At 38.0% G+C, this 14,741-nt stretch overlaps 1 protein-coding gene across 1 annotated transcript in view; it reads right to left on the bottom strand.

The window, feature by feature from the left end:
* Positions 1-2,342: 2,342 nt before the first annotated feature.
* Positions 2,343-14,741, bottom strand: part of TSPAN8 (tetraspanin 8) — a 65,969-nt gene continuing 53,570 nt past the window's right edge. Inside the window, 3 exon segments of the mRNA NM_001079629.2 lie at positions 2,343-2,522; positions 5,736-5,819; positions 9,135-9,269. Of these exon segments, the coding sequence (NP_001073097.1) occupies positions 2,469-2,522; positions 5,736-5,819; positions 9,135-9,269 (273 nt within the window). The 3' untranslated portion in view covers positions 2,343-2,468.

The following is a 14,741-nucleotide window of genomic DNA, read 5'->3' on the forward strand; positions in this document are numbered from 1 at the left end:
GAATTTATGTAGCATGAATTTAAGGTCATACGTGTTAACAAATTAGAGGTAACGCTAACCAATTTACCACTGGTATGATCCCAATGGGTCAAAGTTCTGTATTCTACCCATATGACCACTTGGCAGCTTGTGTGTGTGTGCCTTCAATGGGGTTGGAGAATGTAATTGACCATATCTAAGCCTTAACAACTTTCATAAGATTTAAATGATAGTAACTGGGCTATTAGCCTATTGAATTCTGTCTCTGTAATGAGAAAGGCAGTGCTACGCATTGCAAGGCCCTTGACACCTTAGAGCATCTTGGGGAGATATTTGTGCTATCATTCAAACTGAGTGCTGTACTTTCATACCTTATAAATCCTTGAATGTAACACATTTGAACCACATGAAAAATCAGATTTCTGCTTTAAGTGACCCATTCCCTAGTCTTGATGATCTTTTAAAAAAACTGGTGTGGGAGGCTCATTGCTAAAATAGTTATTTTTAATTCCACTAGTGTTATTAACTATACCATTTGTATTTTGCTTGTTTCACAAGATTATTATTTCTTGTATTACCAAGTATATGACTGAGCCTCCAACAAAAATGATAACTAGACTTGAAGCAGTTGATCAAATGTATAGCTTGATATATGATCCATGATTGTAACAGTGTAACTCTAGGTATGAAAAGTTGCAACGAGAAGGAATACTTTCCTGGACCATAACTAGAAGACAGGTGTCCAGAGATCTTTGACTATTAAGACCTAAGCCAGTAATAATACACTGAGTGTCTTATCAACAAAAACCTTCTTCAGAACTGGGAACGAGCCTTCCCAGAAACGCGGGACAAAATGGTCATGAAATGCCCCCCAAAGTATGGTCGGATTTATGACTACAAGGGAGCTGTGTCGACTAGAAATTGGCACTTGCAAGAGCATTGCCAACGACTGAACAACAAGCCTTTGCCATCTGCCTCTATGGAGACTGAACCCCAAGCTGCTATAGCTGCTGGCCTTCAACAACCCCCGAGGGAGTCAGGGTGGAGTGAGGCGCTCTGTGCTCCAGGGAATCTGGTGGGACAGGTCTTTAGATGGTTGGATGTTTTTAGGAACAGATTTTATGATCTCAATCCTTGCATCTCCTCATATCTAGAGAAGCACTAAATCCCTTCATGGTGATATCAGATCATCATGACTAACAGAAAGCCTTTTGTAAAATGAGTGCTTCATGGTACTGAACTCCCCCTTCATCAAAACCTTATAAATTATCTTTCCCCCACTGCCAATTTGGAGCAGTCTCTCAGAGCTATCTGAGATGCTGCCTCCTGGGCTGCAGTCCTCATTTTGTCCCAAATAAAACTTAATTCACAACTCTCAAGTTGTACATCTTTTTTTAGTTGACATGGTGAAAGCCAGCTTTAGCATGCCCCACAGTGAAGGGTAGCATGAAGGGCATCTGGTGTGCTGGAGATGCTCTGTATCTTCATCTGGACAGTGCATACTATCCAGGTAGTGAATACTTGAGATTTGTACACTTTATTGTATATACGTACATATGCGTGCAGGCTAAGTCATTTCAGTTGTGTCCAATTCTTTGAAACCCCATGGACTGCAGCCTGCCAGGCTCCTCTGTCCATTGGATTCTGCAGGCAAGCATACTGGAGAGGGTTTCCAGGCCTCCTCAAGGAGATGTTCCTGACCCAAGGATCTAACCCACATGTCTCATGTCTCCTGTATTGGCAGGTGGGTTCTTTACCACTAGCACCACCTGAGAAGCCCTTATTGTGTGGATATTATGCCTCAGTATAAAGTAAAATGCAAAAATGCTCATGAGAATTAAAAAGATAAAAGCACTTATAACTATGTCCCAGAGGAAAATCCACAGACATACCAGCAATTCACTGGCTGGAAAGGAAGCATCTTCTTGTCCTCAACAGAGAGAAAAACAGACCCCATTAGTAAACCCTGGCAAGACTGGCAAACTAATGGCAAGACGCCACTAGTAAACATAGACAAGACGTGGTGACTTTTCTCTAGGCCGCTCTCAGTCTTCCAACATGAGCCTTAATTCAATCTTATCACCAATGGTTGAGACATCTCATGAGAGAGTATTGCTTCTGAAAAGACTAGACACACAGCCCTGACTAACTATGGCCCTGTTACTCAGAGATTATTATTCCACTGGGTGGCTCCAGATGAATCCTTTAAGCTGTGTTCAGTACCACCTGAACACAATAATCAGACAGGATCGCACCAAAGAAAAGACTATTGCTTTTATTTTGGGGGAAAATGCACAGTCATATAATTTCCTTGTGTCTCTGAAACTTTAAATATGTTCAATATGACAGGAAGATCTCTGTGATCCAGCTAAATGACACATTTTAATAGGAAAGCTGCTCTTAACATGGCACTCATATATTTAAAGTAACAACTCCAAAGTAAAACTTTAAAGGGGTTTGACTGATGATGGCTTGACACATCCACAGTTTTATTTCTTCCTCATCTGGCAGTACAGGACAATTGAAAATATCAGACCAAGTACCTAGAAAATAGAATGACAGGAGGAACGTGGAATTTAAGGGATACACTAGAGATATTATAAATAAAAAGAACATTATTTATGAAAAAATTCTGGCTATTGACAATTCTAATATTATTAATCTAAGCCATCTCTCTTACTGGGAGTCTAACATTGAGAAAGCTTCTGAGTATTTTTTGTCTTCATCAGGGTTTTCAGCTGGCAGTCTGCCTCCATCTGGCCCTATTTGATCGTGCAGTAGCACTGCCTCTGGAGCAACCCAACCTTCTGAAACACACACACCCTTCTGTAGGTCATGGCCCTGAACTCCAGGGAACTCAGGCCTCCGGGACTAAAGACACCGACTGCTTCTATCATCTGGTTTAGATCATCCACGTCAAAATCGAGGAGTCTAGAATTTCTCTTGCCATATTTTTAGGCATCTCCAAGAAGAATGGGGAAAAAAAGTAACTTTTTTTCTTAAAAATCTTCTAAATCTAAAGGGAATAGCAACATCCAGGCATTTCCTTTAAAGTGAGAATGTACAGCTGAAAATCTGCGGCATAATTTCCATCTCATTAGGTGGTTCCCCCAAGAATAAGGGACCTCAAAACAGTGCCTAATTGGCTCTGAAGTTGGTGAGTGGCATGCTGTGGCTTTGCAGAAATGACAGAAAGGACCTGTGTGTACTGTTGATGGAAAGTTTTGGCTCCACCAGCCTCCTCCAAGGAGAGGCAGAGAAAGGGTGAGACACCATTTATGCTGAGTCATGTCCAGTGCTCCCCCTGTACTAAGATGTCCTGCTCACTATTCCTTTCCTGGAAATGCCCTCCAGATGAGAACTGATGCCCAATATTTTTTTCCTACCAAAAAAAAAAAAATATATATATATATATATATCAACACCAATTCTCTGGAAGGATAACAACTTTCATTCAGAAAGTTCTAAAAGTCATCCTTTTAGAATGACTTGAGAAAATGTTACAATTTAGTCTTTTGCTTTGCTCCCAAGCCTTAAATCTGGGAGACCAGTACCAGGAAAGAAGAAAATGTCCAAAACATTTGGGTTTTTTCATAACATCTTGCAGATGTTACAGAAAAACTTGAATGAACATTTTTGCCAACCCATCAGTAAAAGGGCTGTGATAGTCAACAGGTGAGATGTCTCCCTGAGATACTTTTTATTTCCCAATATATAAGTGGGTTTTTGCTGTTGCAAACTTGAAATAGAAGCCCACCATGCATCGGCAAACTAGACAGTTAATATCACACTTTCCTGCATTTTACTGCCTCTGAAGAGAAAACGTATCATTGTTCACAAAAACAGGTAATAATTAGGAGATTCATCCTACAGTAATATACACTAAGACTCAGAATAATCTTGCTAAGTAATGTGCACAAGCTCCCATATTCTGAAGCCATCTAAAAAATGTAAAATTACTTTTTGCTCTTATTTAACTGCTCCATTCCTGAAACCTTCTGTTAGTATAACTTTTAGCCTACAAGTGGTTACTATCAGTGTCAATGGATTTTTTCTTTTCTTTTTTCTTTTCTTAATTAAAGTGAAGAGAGAAAGTACTGATCTTTTTTTGTGCTTTTAAGTTGCTATAGTCAAGTAAGGAGAGATATCATAGTTTGGCTGTTTAACTTAATAATGAGAATCCCAATGTCTATAGATAAAAAATAAATCATTTGGGGACTTCCCTGGTGGTCCAGTGGCTAAGACTCGGGGCTCCCAAAGTAAGGGGCCCAGGTTCAATCCCTACTCAGGAAACTAGATCCCTCATGCAGCAACTAAGACCTGGTAAAACCAAAGAAATTAATTAAAAAAAAAATAAGAAACAAAGGAACTTTTACAATGGGCAGAATAGAGAGAAAGACTTATTGCCCAGCATCATTTGATTTTGGTCATATATTGGATGTAAAGAAAGACAGCTACATATACCAACCAAGAATGCTTCATACCTGGACCTATTCATTTGGGCTAGAAGGAAGTATGGAGGAGGGTATGGCAACCCACTCCAGTATCTTGCCTGGAGAATCCCATGGACAGAGGAGCCTGACAGGATACAGTCCATAGAGTCACAAAGAGTCTTACACAACTGAAGTGATTTAGCATGCACAAGGAGGTCAGGTTTAACAGCCCAATTTGCTAATCATAGTTTCAACCCTCTCTCTTATGCTTTGGCTGGGAAAGTCCACCAGTAACCTAAATGAAAATCTAGGATACTAAATTGCTTCAATCTCTGCTAAAATTCCTCTCAGACAGTGATGTGGCACAAGAGAGGTAAAAGCTACCAGAAAACCCAAGGAGAACACTGGGCAGCATTTGTGAGAGTGAAGCAGAAGTTACTTCACTGAGCAAACCAGCCTACAGAGGTGTTAACTAGGGAGATGCCTTATACTGGTAGGATTCTTGCCAAGGCCCTGACGTGGGTTGTGAGTGAATTTGACTCACTTGATATCTAAATTAGCAAGATCCAATTATTGATTACAAAACGCTTCCCTGAAAGTTTTATTTCATCTTTTTGCAAAGAATTTCAGGTCACATTAAAAAAAAAAAAAAAAAAAACTTTCAGTTTCTGCAAAAGTCCTACCAGGAGGGCCCATCAAGATAAAAACCTATACAGAATTCTTGTTTTTCAAAGTCAATAATCAAATTGATGAGAGCAAATGCAGACATCTCAAGCAAAGCTTCCTCAAAAACTTCTCCAAGTGAGTCCATAGTTCTTACAGTGAGAAAATCAAAGTCAACTGTCTAATTTTTAGAACTTGTTAGATTTCTCTATAACAGAATAACAGGAAAATAGCTCTCCACACTTCTGAGCTCAGTTATTTTCTGTTTCAAAATCAGGAAGAGAGATAAAAAGTCGTAAAGTTTGTATTTTCATTTTGTTTGGTGCTGTTTCTTCAAATGAAGAAACATTAACTCTGTGCTAGTTTTCAATGGGAAAAGAATAGCTGGGACGAAAAACTGTATGGAAACTAATTCCATTTTCTCCCCCCAGGAGAGAAATCATTCAGAAAGAATAGCTTCAGCCCTGCTGAATTCCTAAGACTATAATCCCCTCCCCAGACCCAAGGACAATAGATGCAGCTGCTGGGCCTCAGGCACTTGGTACCCAGTGCTTTTCTGGAGTACCTGGTTTGTATTTTGCTTTTCATACATTTGTTAGAAAAATTAATGAACAAACAAGGGAATAAACAAAGAATAAATAATGCAAGATAATACTGTACCTCAATAGCCGCCAGTCCAAATGCTAGTGCAATAACTATGAAAAGACGTTTTGAAAACATTTGGCTAATCGAGGCAAAGCATGACTGTTAAAAACAAAATATACAAAATTACTTTTTGCCAAATTTTGACCTTGTTGTAATATGTACAGATTTTTATTCATTGGGTTGACTTTTTACATGACTCAATATACTCAACAAAAAGGAATTGGATTATTCCTATTATTCCAGCTCCTACCTGGTGCCCCTAAAAGGTTGTAACTGTTGTGGTTTGTTCATACATTAGGAAGCATTTGAGGAACAAAGTTTTGCTTCAACTTCCTAATTGCTGAATCTAGGACTATTTAGCTATAAATATTCATTTTACCCTAACTTCTGATTGTTCATTTTAGAGCTATTATCACCTTGACTGTGTATCTTTTAGGTTTGTAACCTGCAGCAGAGAGTTCCCTAGTTGAGGTTTCAGCTAATTATAGTATAGATTTTCATTTTTAAAACAAGTTCTTTTTCAAAAATCCCTTAATATGTCTCAGGGTTATTTTTACCTTAAAAAGGAAAAAAAAAATCATTCTATCTACTGTTACATTCTTACCTTAGACAAAAAAAGAATTTAGAAAATTGTCTCTCTGCCACATTTTTAAACATTTATTCAAAGCAGCATGAAATATTAAGCTCAAATTATTTTAGTATACTTTGAAGTCAGGTTGATTCCTCTAGCTCCACTCTTCTTTCTCAAGATTGCTTTGGCTACTCGGGGTCTTTTGTATTTCCATACAAATTGTGAACTTTATGTTCTAGATTTGTGAAAAATACCATTGATAGTTTGATAGGGATTGCATTGTAAAGCAATTATCCTACAATTAAAAATAAATTCATTAAAAATATTTTAGGCTAGACCTAAAATTTTCAGCAACTGTAAATTATGTGGATATTTTTTTAAATGGAAAAAGAATATGCAATATAATAGTGGTATTGTCTGTATTGCCAGAAAATATATTATTCCTATAATAGTCTTATAAATGCAAAGGGTTAACAAAATATTGCTGTTTGTTAAATAAAATTCTCCATGTGGTTGAGTAAAACAGTTTTTTTCTCTGCATTCCTGCATGTAATAGGTTTCTCCATTCTCATCTGATTCAAAATGGTAAACTTTAGAGGGAATTATTATATCATTCAAGATAAACTATGAGATTAATGATATCTACTGAGTCACATTCATTATATTTTAGGTGTTTTCTCCCTTCTTCCCCTCTAGATAATCAGGTTATCTTGGCAAAAGGGAAGGGAAAAAATGTGAAATATGGACATTCCAGATTTCTTATTTTTCCAGACTTCTTTCAAATGACACAAGGCAGACAAAAGTATTTTGTGACTTTATGATCTTCCTTTTGGGAAACTGGTGCAACCAGAAGACTACCTTCAGCTGAATTATGTGTGAATTTGGAGGGAATATCTATTATTTTTCAGGATAATATTAGGGCTTTTCAAAATCTATTCTTAGGAAAGATATCTTTGAGTTGAATCTTTAACAAGACACAGATAGCAATTTGCAATTTAATTTACTAATTCCTTCAATAACCTAAGAGGAAACTGCATTTGTTAAAATATTTATTCCCACTTTTCCTTGTGGAGATTGTGTCACTAAAATTATGTAGACAGAAGGAGAACAGAGAGGAGTATAAAAATTAATAATGAAGTATTTTAGTCAGATCACTTTGGTAGCTCTGTAATCTGATGGATAATTTCTCCCCCAATATGTTACTTTAAATATTGGAACAGCAATTTCTCTTCAGAACAGTCTCCTTAATTTTGATAAAATTATTGGGCTGGCCAAAAAATTCATTTGGGTTTTTTCATAACATCTTGCAGATGTTACAGAAAAACTTGAATGAATATTTTTGCCAACCCATCAGTAAAAGGGCTGTGATAGTCAACAGGTGAGATGTCTCCCCTGAGATACTTTTTATTTCCCAATATATAATTAACCTCAGTAGCCAGTACTCAACCCATGCTAGACTGAAAATAAATCTTTAGATATTATAGAAATTAACCCATTGAAATATCATATCTTTCATGTATCTCTTTCCCAACTAGACTATAATCTCCTAGAGGGTCCAAAAGCATGTCTAAGTCTAGCAAAGTCTATCTGACACATGGTGGTGGTAGTTTAGTCATTAAGTCCTGTCTGACCCTTGTGATCCCACGGACCATAACCTGCCAGGCTCCTCTGTCCATGGGATTTTCCAGGCAGGAATACTGGAGTGGGTTGTCAATCCCTTCTCCAGGGGATCTTCCAAACCCAGGAATTGAACCTGGGTCTTCTGCACTGCAGGCAGATTCTTTACCAACTGAGCTATGAGGGAGGCCTATCTGACACATAGTAGGCACCAAAGAATAATAACAAATAAGTGAAACATTAATATCAACTGTCATTTTTGTACACATCCATCCAAAGTTTCTTCCAGGAAGAAGGAATAAATTATGTAAAACCCTACGGTAAGGGGTAGATATCATGTCCTCCAGGAAGCTGTATCTTGAACTCCAAAGACTGAGATAGATGGGGTTAGATATCTTGTGCCTGTCCCTATCCAAGAAATACCAGTAGTTCATTGAATTAAAGTTGCCTGATTATTTTTCTCTCTTCCCTAGGAGAGCATTCACTTCATGAGTGCAGACACTGCAGCATATTCAGGAATGGATACCCAGCAGCTGATAAAAGGCCAGCACATAGAAAGTGGTCAGTAAATATTTGATGAATTAAGCAATAATAAGGAATACGACATCCACGTATTAACACCTGCAAGTAACATAAATATGTCGTCTATAACACATGAAACACAAACCCAAGTTTTCAGTGACTTTAAAGGTGTGAAGCAACTTCTCAACTGAAACAATAATTAGATAAACTGGTAGGTACACTTAACATTCAAAGCTGAAATCTCTAAAGCCCAAGTTATTTTTCTACATTCAATACAATTACTTGAGAAAAGCAAACTTTGATTTGAAAAATAAAGCTTTACTTTGAAAATTAAAGTAAAAATATACATTTCTAAAGCATATGTTAAAATAGAAAAAAAAAATAGTGGAGAAAAAATGATTAAAGTCACCAAAGAGAGGACAAAATAAATTTTATCTGTTAGTTTGTACTTGCCTCCCCTTGCAGCAGAATGATTCTTTGATCTAGTAAAGTTGAGTTTAAATGATGCCAAACTCATAGAAGAAATAAAATACTTTTATTCTTTTATATCTGCTTTTATCTTTTAAAAAGGATTTATTTTTTATTTCTCAGGGAAATTCCTGGGACTTTTTTTTGTAATTGCTGAAATTTAATATTTTGTAGAGATTTTCATTGTGAATAAAATAACAGAACCACTTACTGTGCCAAATTGGATTTGTTCTCACCTGTTTGTAAATAGTTTTTCCACTATACTTTGTACAAGAAGAATCTGATTCACTTGGACATTCACATGTCCTATAATAGTGTTGAAAATTACTTCCCCAATCAGAAGCTCCATTGACCAAACCACAACATTTTAACTGTTTGATGAAAAGTAGATGTGAAAAACAGTCACTAGAGAGGATAAAAACACTGTCAATACATTGAATCACATTCTTTTGAAATCACTATAAAGATGCTTCTTAAACCAGAATATTATGTGAGTAACCTCATCTACCTCCCTGAATGTAGAAACAAGAATCAAAGAATATTCCATTTTGGACTTCATATCAATGGAGGAAAAATAAAGTTTCAGGTGCAAAAGTCTGAAGAATTTGGAAAAAATATTAAGCACTCACCTTCTATTTTTTAATGACAAAAGAGAGGCAGATTCAGATTTATGTTTCTTATATCTTAGGAAATAAGCTTCTAGAGGGCTCATGAGAAAGTTAACATTCCTTTAAAGTACCTTTACTTAAAAAATATGAGAGGTTTATAAGGTGAACCTTATATCTCATGACCTTTGATCACTTTTGGAGGAAAGGGGGAGAAGCATCTCAAAACCCAAAGAAGATGCTCAGTTGGCCTTCCATGAGATTGGATTTTACTTAGACATCTGTAAAACAACAAAGAGGGGGAAATTAAGAATGAAATTCTTAGAATAATGTCAGGAAGGTTAAGGCTTAAAATAAACCAAACATTTGGTTGTTGTTCAGTCACTCAGTCATGTTCAACTCTTTGCAATGCCATGGGCTACAGCGCAACAGGCTTCCCTACTCTTCACCAACTCCTGGAGCTTGCCCAAACTCATGTCCATTTAGTCAGTGATGCCATCCAACCATCTCATCCTCTGTCATCCCCTTCTCCTCCTACCTTCAAACTTTCCAAGCCTCAGGGTCTTTTCCAATGAGATAGCCACCTTCATATCAGGCTTCAGCTTTAGCATCAGCCCTTCCAGTGAATATTCAGGGTTGATTTCCTTTAGGACTGACTGGTTTGATCTCTTGTTGGAGAGTCTTCTCCAACACCACAGTTCAAAAGCATCAATTCTTCTGCGCTCAGCTTTCTTTATAGTCCAACTCTCATATCCATACATGACTACTGGAAAAACCATGCCTTGACTAGACAGACATCTGTTGTCAAAGTAATTTCTCTGTTTTTTAATATGCTGTCTGCTTTGGTCATAACTTTCCTTCCAAGGAATAAGCATCTTTTAATTTCATGGCTGCAGTCACTATCTGCAGTGATTTTGGAGCCCCCTCAAAATAAAGTCTCTCACTGTTTCCATTGTTTCCCCATCTATTTACCATGAAGTGATGGGACCAGATGCCATCTTCATTTTTTGAATGTTCTGTTTTAAAAAAAACTTTTTCACTCTCCTCTTTCACTTTCATCAAGAGGCTCCTTAGTTCCTCTTCGCTTCCTGGCATAAGGGTGGTGTCATCTGCATATCTGAGGTTATTGATACTTTTTCCAGCAATCTTGATTCCAGCTTATGCTTCATGCAGCCCAGCATTTTGCATGATGTACTCTGCATGGAAGTTAAATAAGCAGGGTGGCAATATATAGCCTTGATGTACTCCTTTCCCAATTTTGAAACAGTCTGTTGTTCCATGTCCAGTTCTAACTGTTGCTTCTTGACCATACAGGTTTCTCTGGAGACAGGTAAGGTGGTCTGGTACTCCCGACTCTTGAAGAATTTTCCACAGTTTGTTGTGATCCACACAGTCAAAGGCTTTAGCATAGTCAATGAAGCAGAATAAGATGTTTTTCTAGGATTCTCTTGCTTTTTCTATGATCCAACAGATGTTGGCAATTTGATCTCTGGTTCCTCTTCCTTTTCTAAATTCAGCTTGCACATCTGGAAGTTCTTGGTTCATGTACTGTTAAAGCCTAGCTTAGAGAATTTTGAGCATTACTTTGCTAGCATGTGAAATGAATATAATCGTATGGTAGTTTGAACATTATTTGGCACTGCCTTTCTTTGGGACTGGAATGAAAACTGACCTTTTCCAGCCCTCTGGCCACTGCTGAGTTTTCCAAATTTGTTGGCATATTGAGTGCAGCGCTTTACCAGCATCATCTTTTAGGATTTGAAATATCTCAGCTGGAATTCCATCATCTCCACTAGCTTTGTTTGACGTGTTGCTTCCTATGGCAACTAAACATGGACAAACACTAAGGGAAGTTGCTGTCATGTTTGGGAAAGGAAGACAAGAAAGCAACAAGCCCAATGACTCAGAGTAATGGGTCATAGTATTATCAGATGAAAGTGAGAGGTAATTCCCTCTCATCTTGTCATATTTGCTCTAATTAGAGACAAAACTTTTCATGCAGAAAAGAAGAAAAAATTGCTTAAGAAAATAGAACCAAGACTGGGTGGTTTTTAGGCTCAGATGCATTGCCATACAAGGATATTAAAAGGACTTTCACTTACTGAGTGACCTGTTACTCACGTTCCTTAAACCTCTCTATGCCACAATTTCTTCATCTGTAAAATACAGATAATGATAGTTTTTAATGATAGTATCATTCATTCCTTCATAGATTTGTTGCAAAGATAAAATTAGAATATCCATGTGAAGATATGAAGTGTTTAGCCCAATGCCTGGGCTAGAAAGTACTCAACATATATTGTCATCATTGTTGATTGTGTTTTGTGGTGGTGGTTGTTATTGCTTCCTTTATACTCTCGCGTGAACAGGATCTGTTCAACACTGATATGAATACTTTAGATAACATTATGGAAAATACCTTTTCAACTCTATAGTTGATATAGAGATGGGAATGATGATTAATACACTTGAATACAAACTGGAGTTCCAAAGATATTTCACACAATGGCCTTCAGCAGGTCCAACTGTGACGGATATAAAGCCTTGTGATTTGGCTCAAAGATTCACTTGCTCAAATATATGATTCATTAGATAGTCACATGACAAACAGTTGGAGACTTCGGATGGTTTCAAGGTCAATCAATATTAGGAAAGAGAATAATCTTGAAACAACTTCTTTCCTTGCTTCCACAGTAGACACAATCAATTGCTCACTCTTTCTGATTAAATAAACTTGAATGACTGATACAGACACAGCAGATCAAAAAGAATATAAATCCCACTATATACTCTCACAGATCAATCCATTTTTGGAGTACAGTATCCCTTAGGACAGCATAGAGATACACAGGAGACAGAGAAGGAGGTAGAAAGACTTAACTTGGTTTGGAAGCTAGTCACCAGATCAGGTGTGGGAGCAGCTGGGGAAGAAGTTGGCTGGGATGTATTGAAAGTGTGAGAGCATTGGATGAACTAGGCACTTCTCAGTGAATGATACAAATAATCATTTCCAAGAATCCAAGATGGGCATGTTCTAATAGTATATTAGCAGAGAATTTGTGTGGGAATTCCCTGAAAACCAAAAAGAAAGTCACTTAGTAACTACAAATTATCTCTGTATGATGGGACCCCAGGTCATCCAGCCAGAGTTTTCTTTTTCCAAAGAAGCATTACAAAAAAATAGAAAAGAACGTCCTGGTGGATATATATTATAAAACAAACAAAAACCAGAATAGACAATTCTGTAAAAAAGAACCATAGTCCTGTGAACCCAAGAAGCTTCAGGCACAGAATTCATGCACGGAAATAGGTCAGAATTGTGCCCCACACAGGGAGCTCAGCTCAGTGCTCTGTGGTGACCTAGAGGGCTGGGATGGGGGTTGTGAGGGAGGCGCAAGAGGAGAGGTATGCATACAAATAGCTGATTCACTTCATTGTACAATAGAAACTAATGCAACATTGTAAAGCAATTATTTGTTTTTGTTGTTGTTCAGTCATTAAGTCGAGTCCAACTCTTTGCAAGTCCATGGGCTGCAGCACCCCAGGCTTCCCTGTCCTTCACTATCTCCCAAACATGAGTTTGCATAATCTCATGTCCATTGAGTCAGTGATGCCATCCACCATCTCATCCACTGTTGCCCCTTTCTCCTCCTGCCCCCAATCTTTCCAGCGTCAGGATCTTTTCCAATGAGTCGGCTCTTTACATCAGGTGGCTGAATTACTGAAGCTTCAGTATCAAAATATGACAGTAAGTGTATTGTCTTCAGAAGAAAAGTATAAATTTACATATATTAAAAAAAAGAATTGTGCTACAACAAACAGAACATTTAGAATCCCATGGATGACACTAAGACCTTGGATACCAGGGACAACTGCCTCAAGTGTGACTCAGGACCCACCCAGAGACTCGTGGTTACCTGAAGTATATTTCGTCCTAGAGTAACAGGGAAAATCAAGGATGCTTGGCCCCTCCCAGTGGAAAAGCTGAGTTGCCTAAATTTTTCCTGCTTTTAAACCTGGATTAATCTGGACTCTAAAGTGGGAATGATCCAGGCAGAGAGAGGATCAAGGAATGCAGCTCTGGCTGAGCTAGGAGAAACACAACACAGAGGAAGTTAAACAGGGACTAGTGCGTATCAGGTTTCAGCTCCTGGAAATGATGCTTTAAGCAGAATTTTTACAAGCTGGAGTCTATCCAAATAGGAACTGGGCTCTGGGGGAAATGTCATCTGATAAATAGTTCAAGTAACCAGGGATGTTAGGATGTTTTGACTTGAAAATCAAAGCTCTTAGAAGTCATACAAGAAGCCAGTTTCAAAGAAAAAGTTGCAATTGTAGAAGCAGATTTTCTCTTTCCTCTGAAACTCCGTAAGAAAGAACTAAAACTAAATTATATAAATTCTAGGGGAGAAAGATTTTGTTTCAAATTAAGAAAGGACACATTAATCATCAGACTTGGATGCAAAGGGAATGGGATGGGATGGGCAAAATGGGCAAACTGTCGGCTCTTCCATATTTAATTAGAAGGTGGGTGAACATAAACATAAAGTACTTCAGTTAATGGCGTGTGTGCTAAGTCACTTCAGTCATGTGCGACTCTTCGTGTCCCTTATGGACTGTAGCCCAACAGGGTCCTCTGTCCATGGGATTCTCCAGGCAAGAAAACTAGGGTGGGTTGCCATTCCCTTCTCCAGGGGATCTTCCCGACCCAGGGACGAAACTCGCATCTCACACCTACATGCATTGACAGGCAGGTTCTTTACCAGTAATACCACCTGGGAAGCCCCAGTTAATGATAAGTCAGGTTAAATGTCCTGTAAAATCCTGCTCTACTCTGAGATTCTGAGGATTTCTATGACATACATGAAATAAATGCTACATGTCTTTAATATGATGGAAATTCTGAGTAAATAATCTGTAGAGGGGAGGAGTTTCACAGAGCGATATTTCAGTCAAGTCTCAAAGTACAGGTAGTATTTGTAAAGAAAGAACAGACTTTTGGACTAAGTGGGAGAAGGAGAGGGTGGGATGACTTGAGAAAATAGCATTGAAACATACACATTAACATATGGAAAAGAGATAGCCAGTGGGAGTTTGGTGTATGACACAAGGCAGTCAAAACCAGTGCTCTGTGACAAGCTGGAGGGATAGAGGGAAGAGGGGGTTCTGAAGGGAGGGGACATATGTATGCCTATGGCCAATTCACACTGATGCATGGCAAAAACCATCACAATAATG

The sequence above is a fragment of the Bos taurus genome, chromosome 5 (assembly GCF_002263795.3).
Source record: "Bos taurus isolate L1 Dominette 01449 registration number 42190680 breed Hereford chromosome 5, ARS-UCD2.0, whole genome shotgun sequence".
NCBI classification, from domain to species: Eukaryota; Metazoa; Chordata; class Mammalia; order Artiodactyla; family Bovidae; genus Bos; species Bos taurus.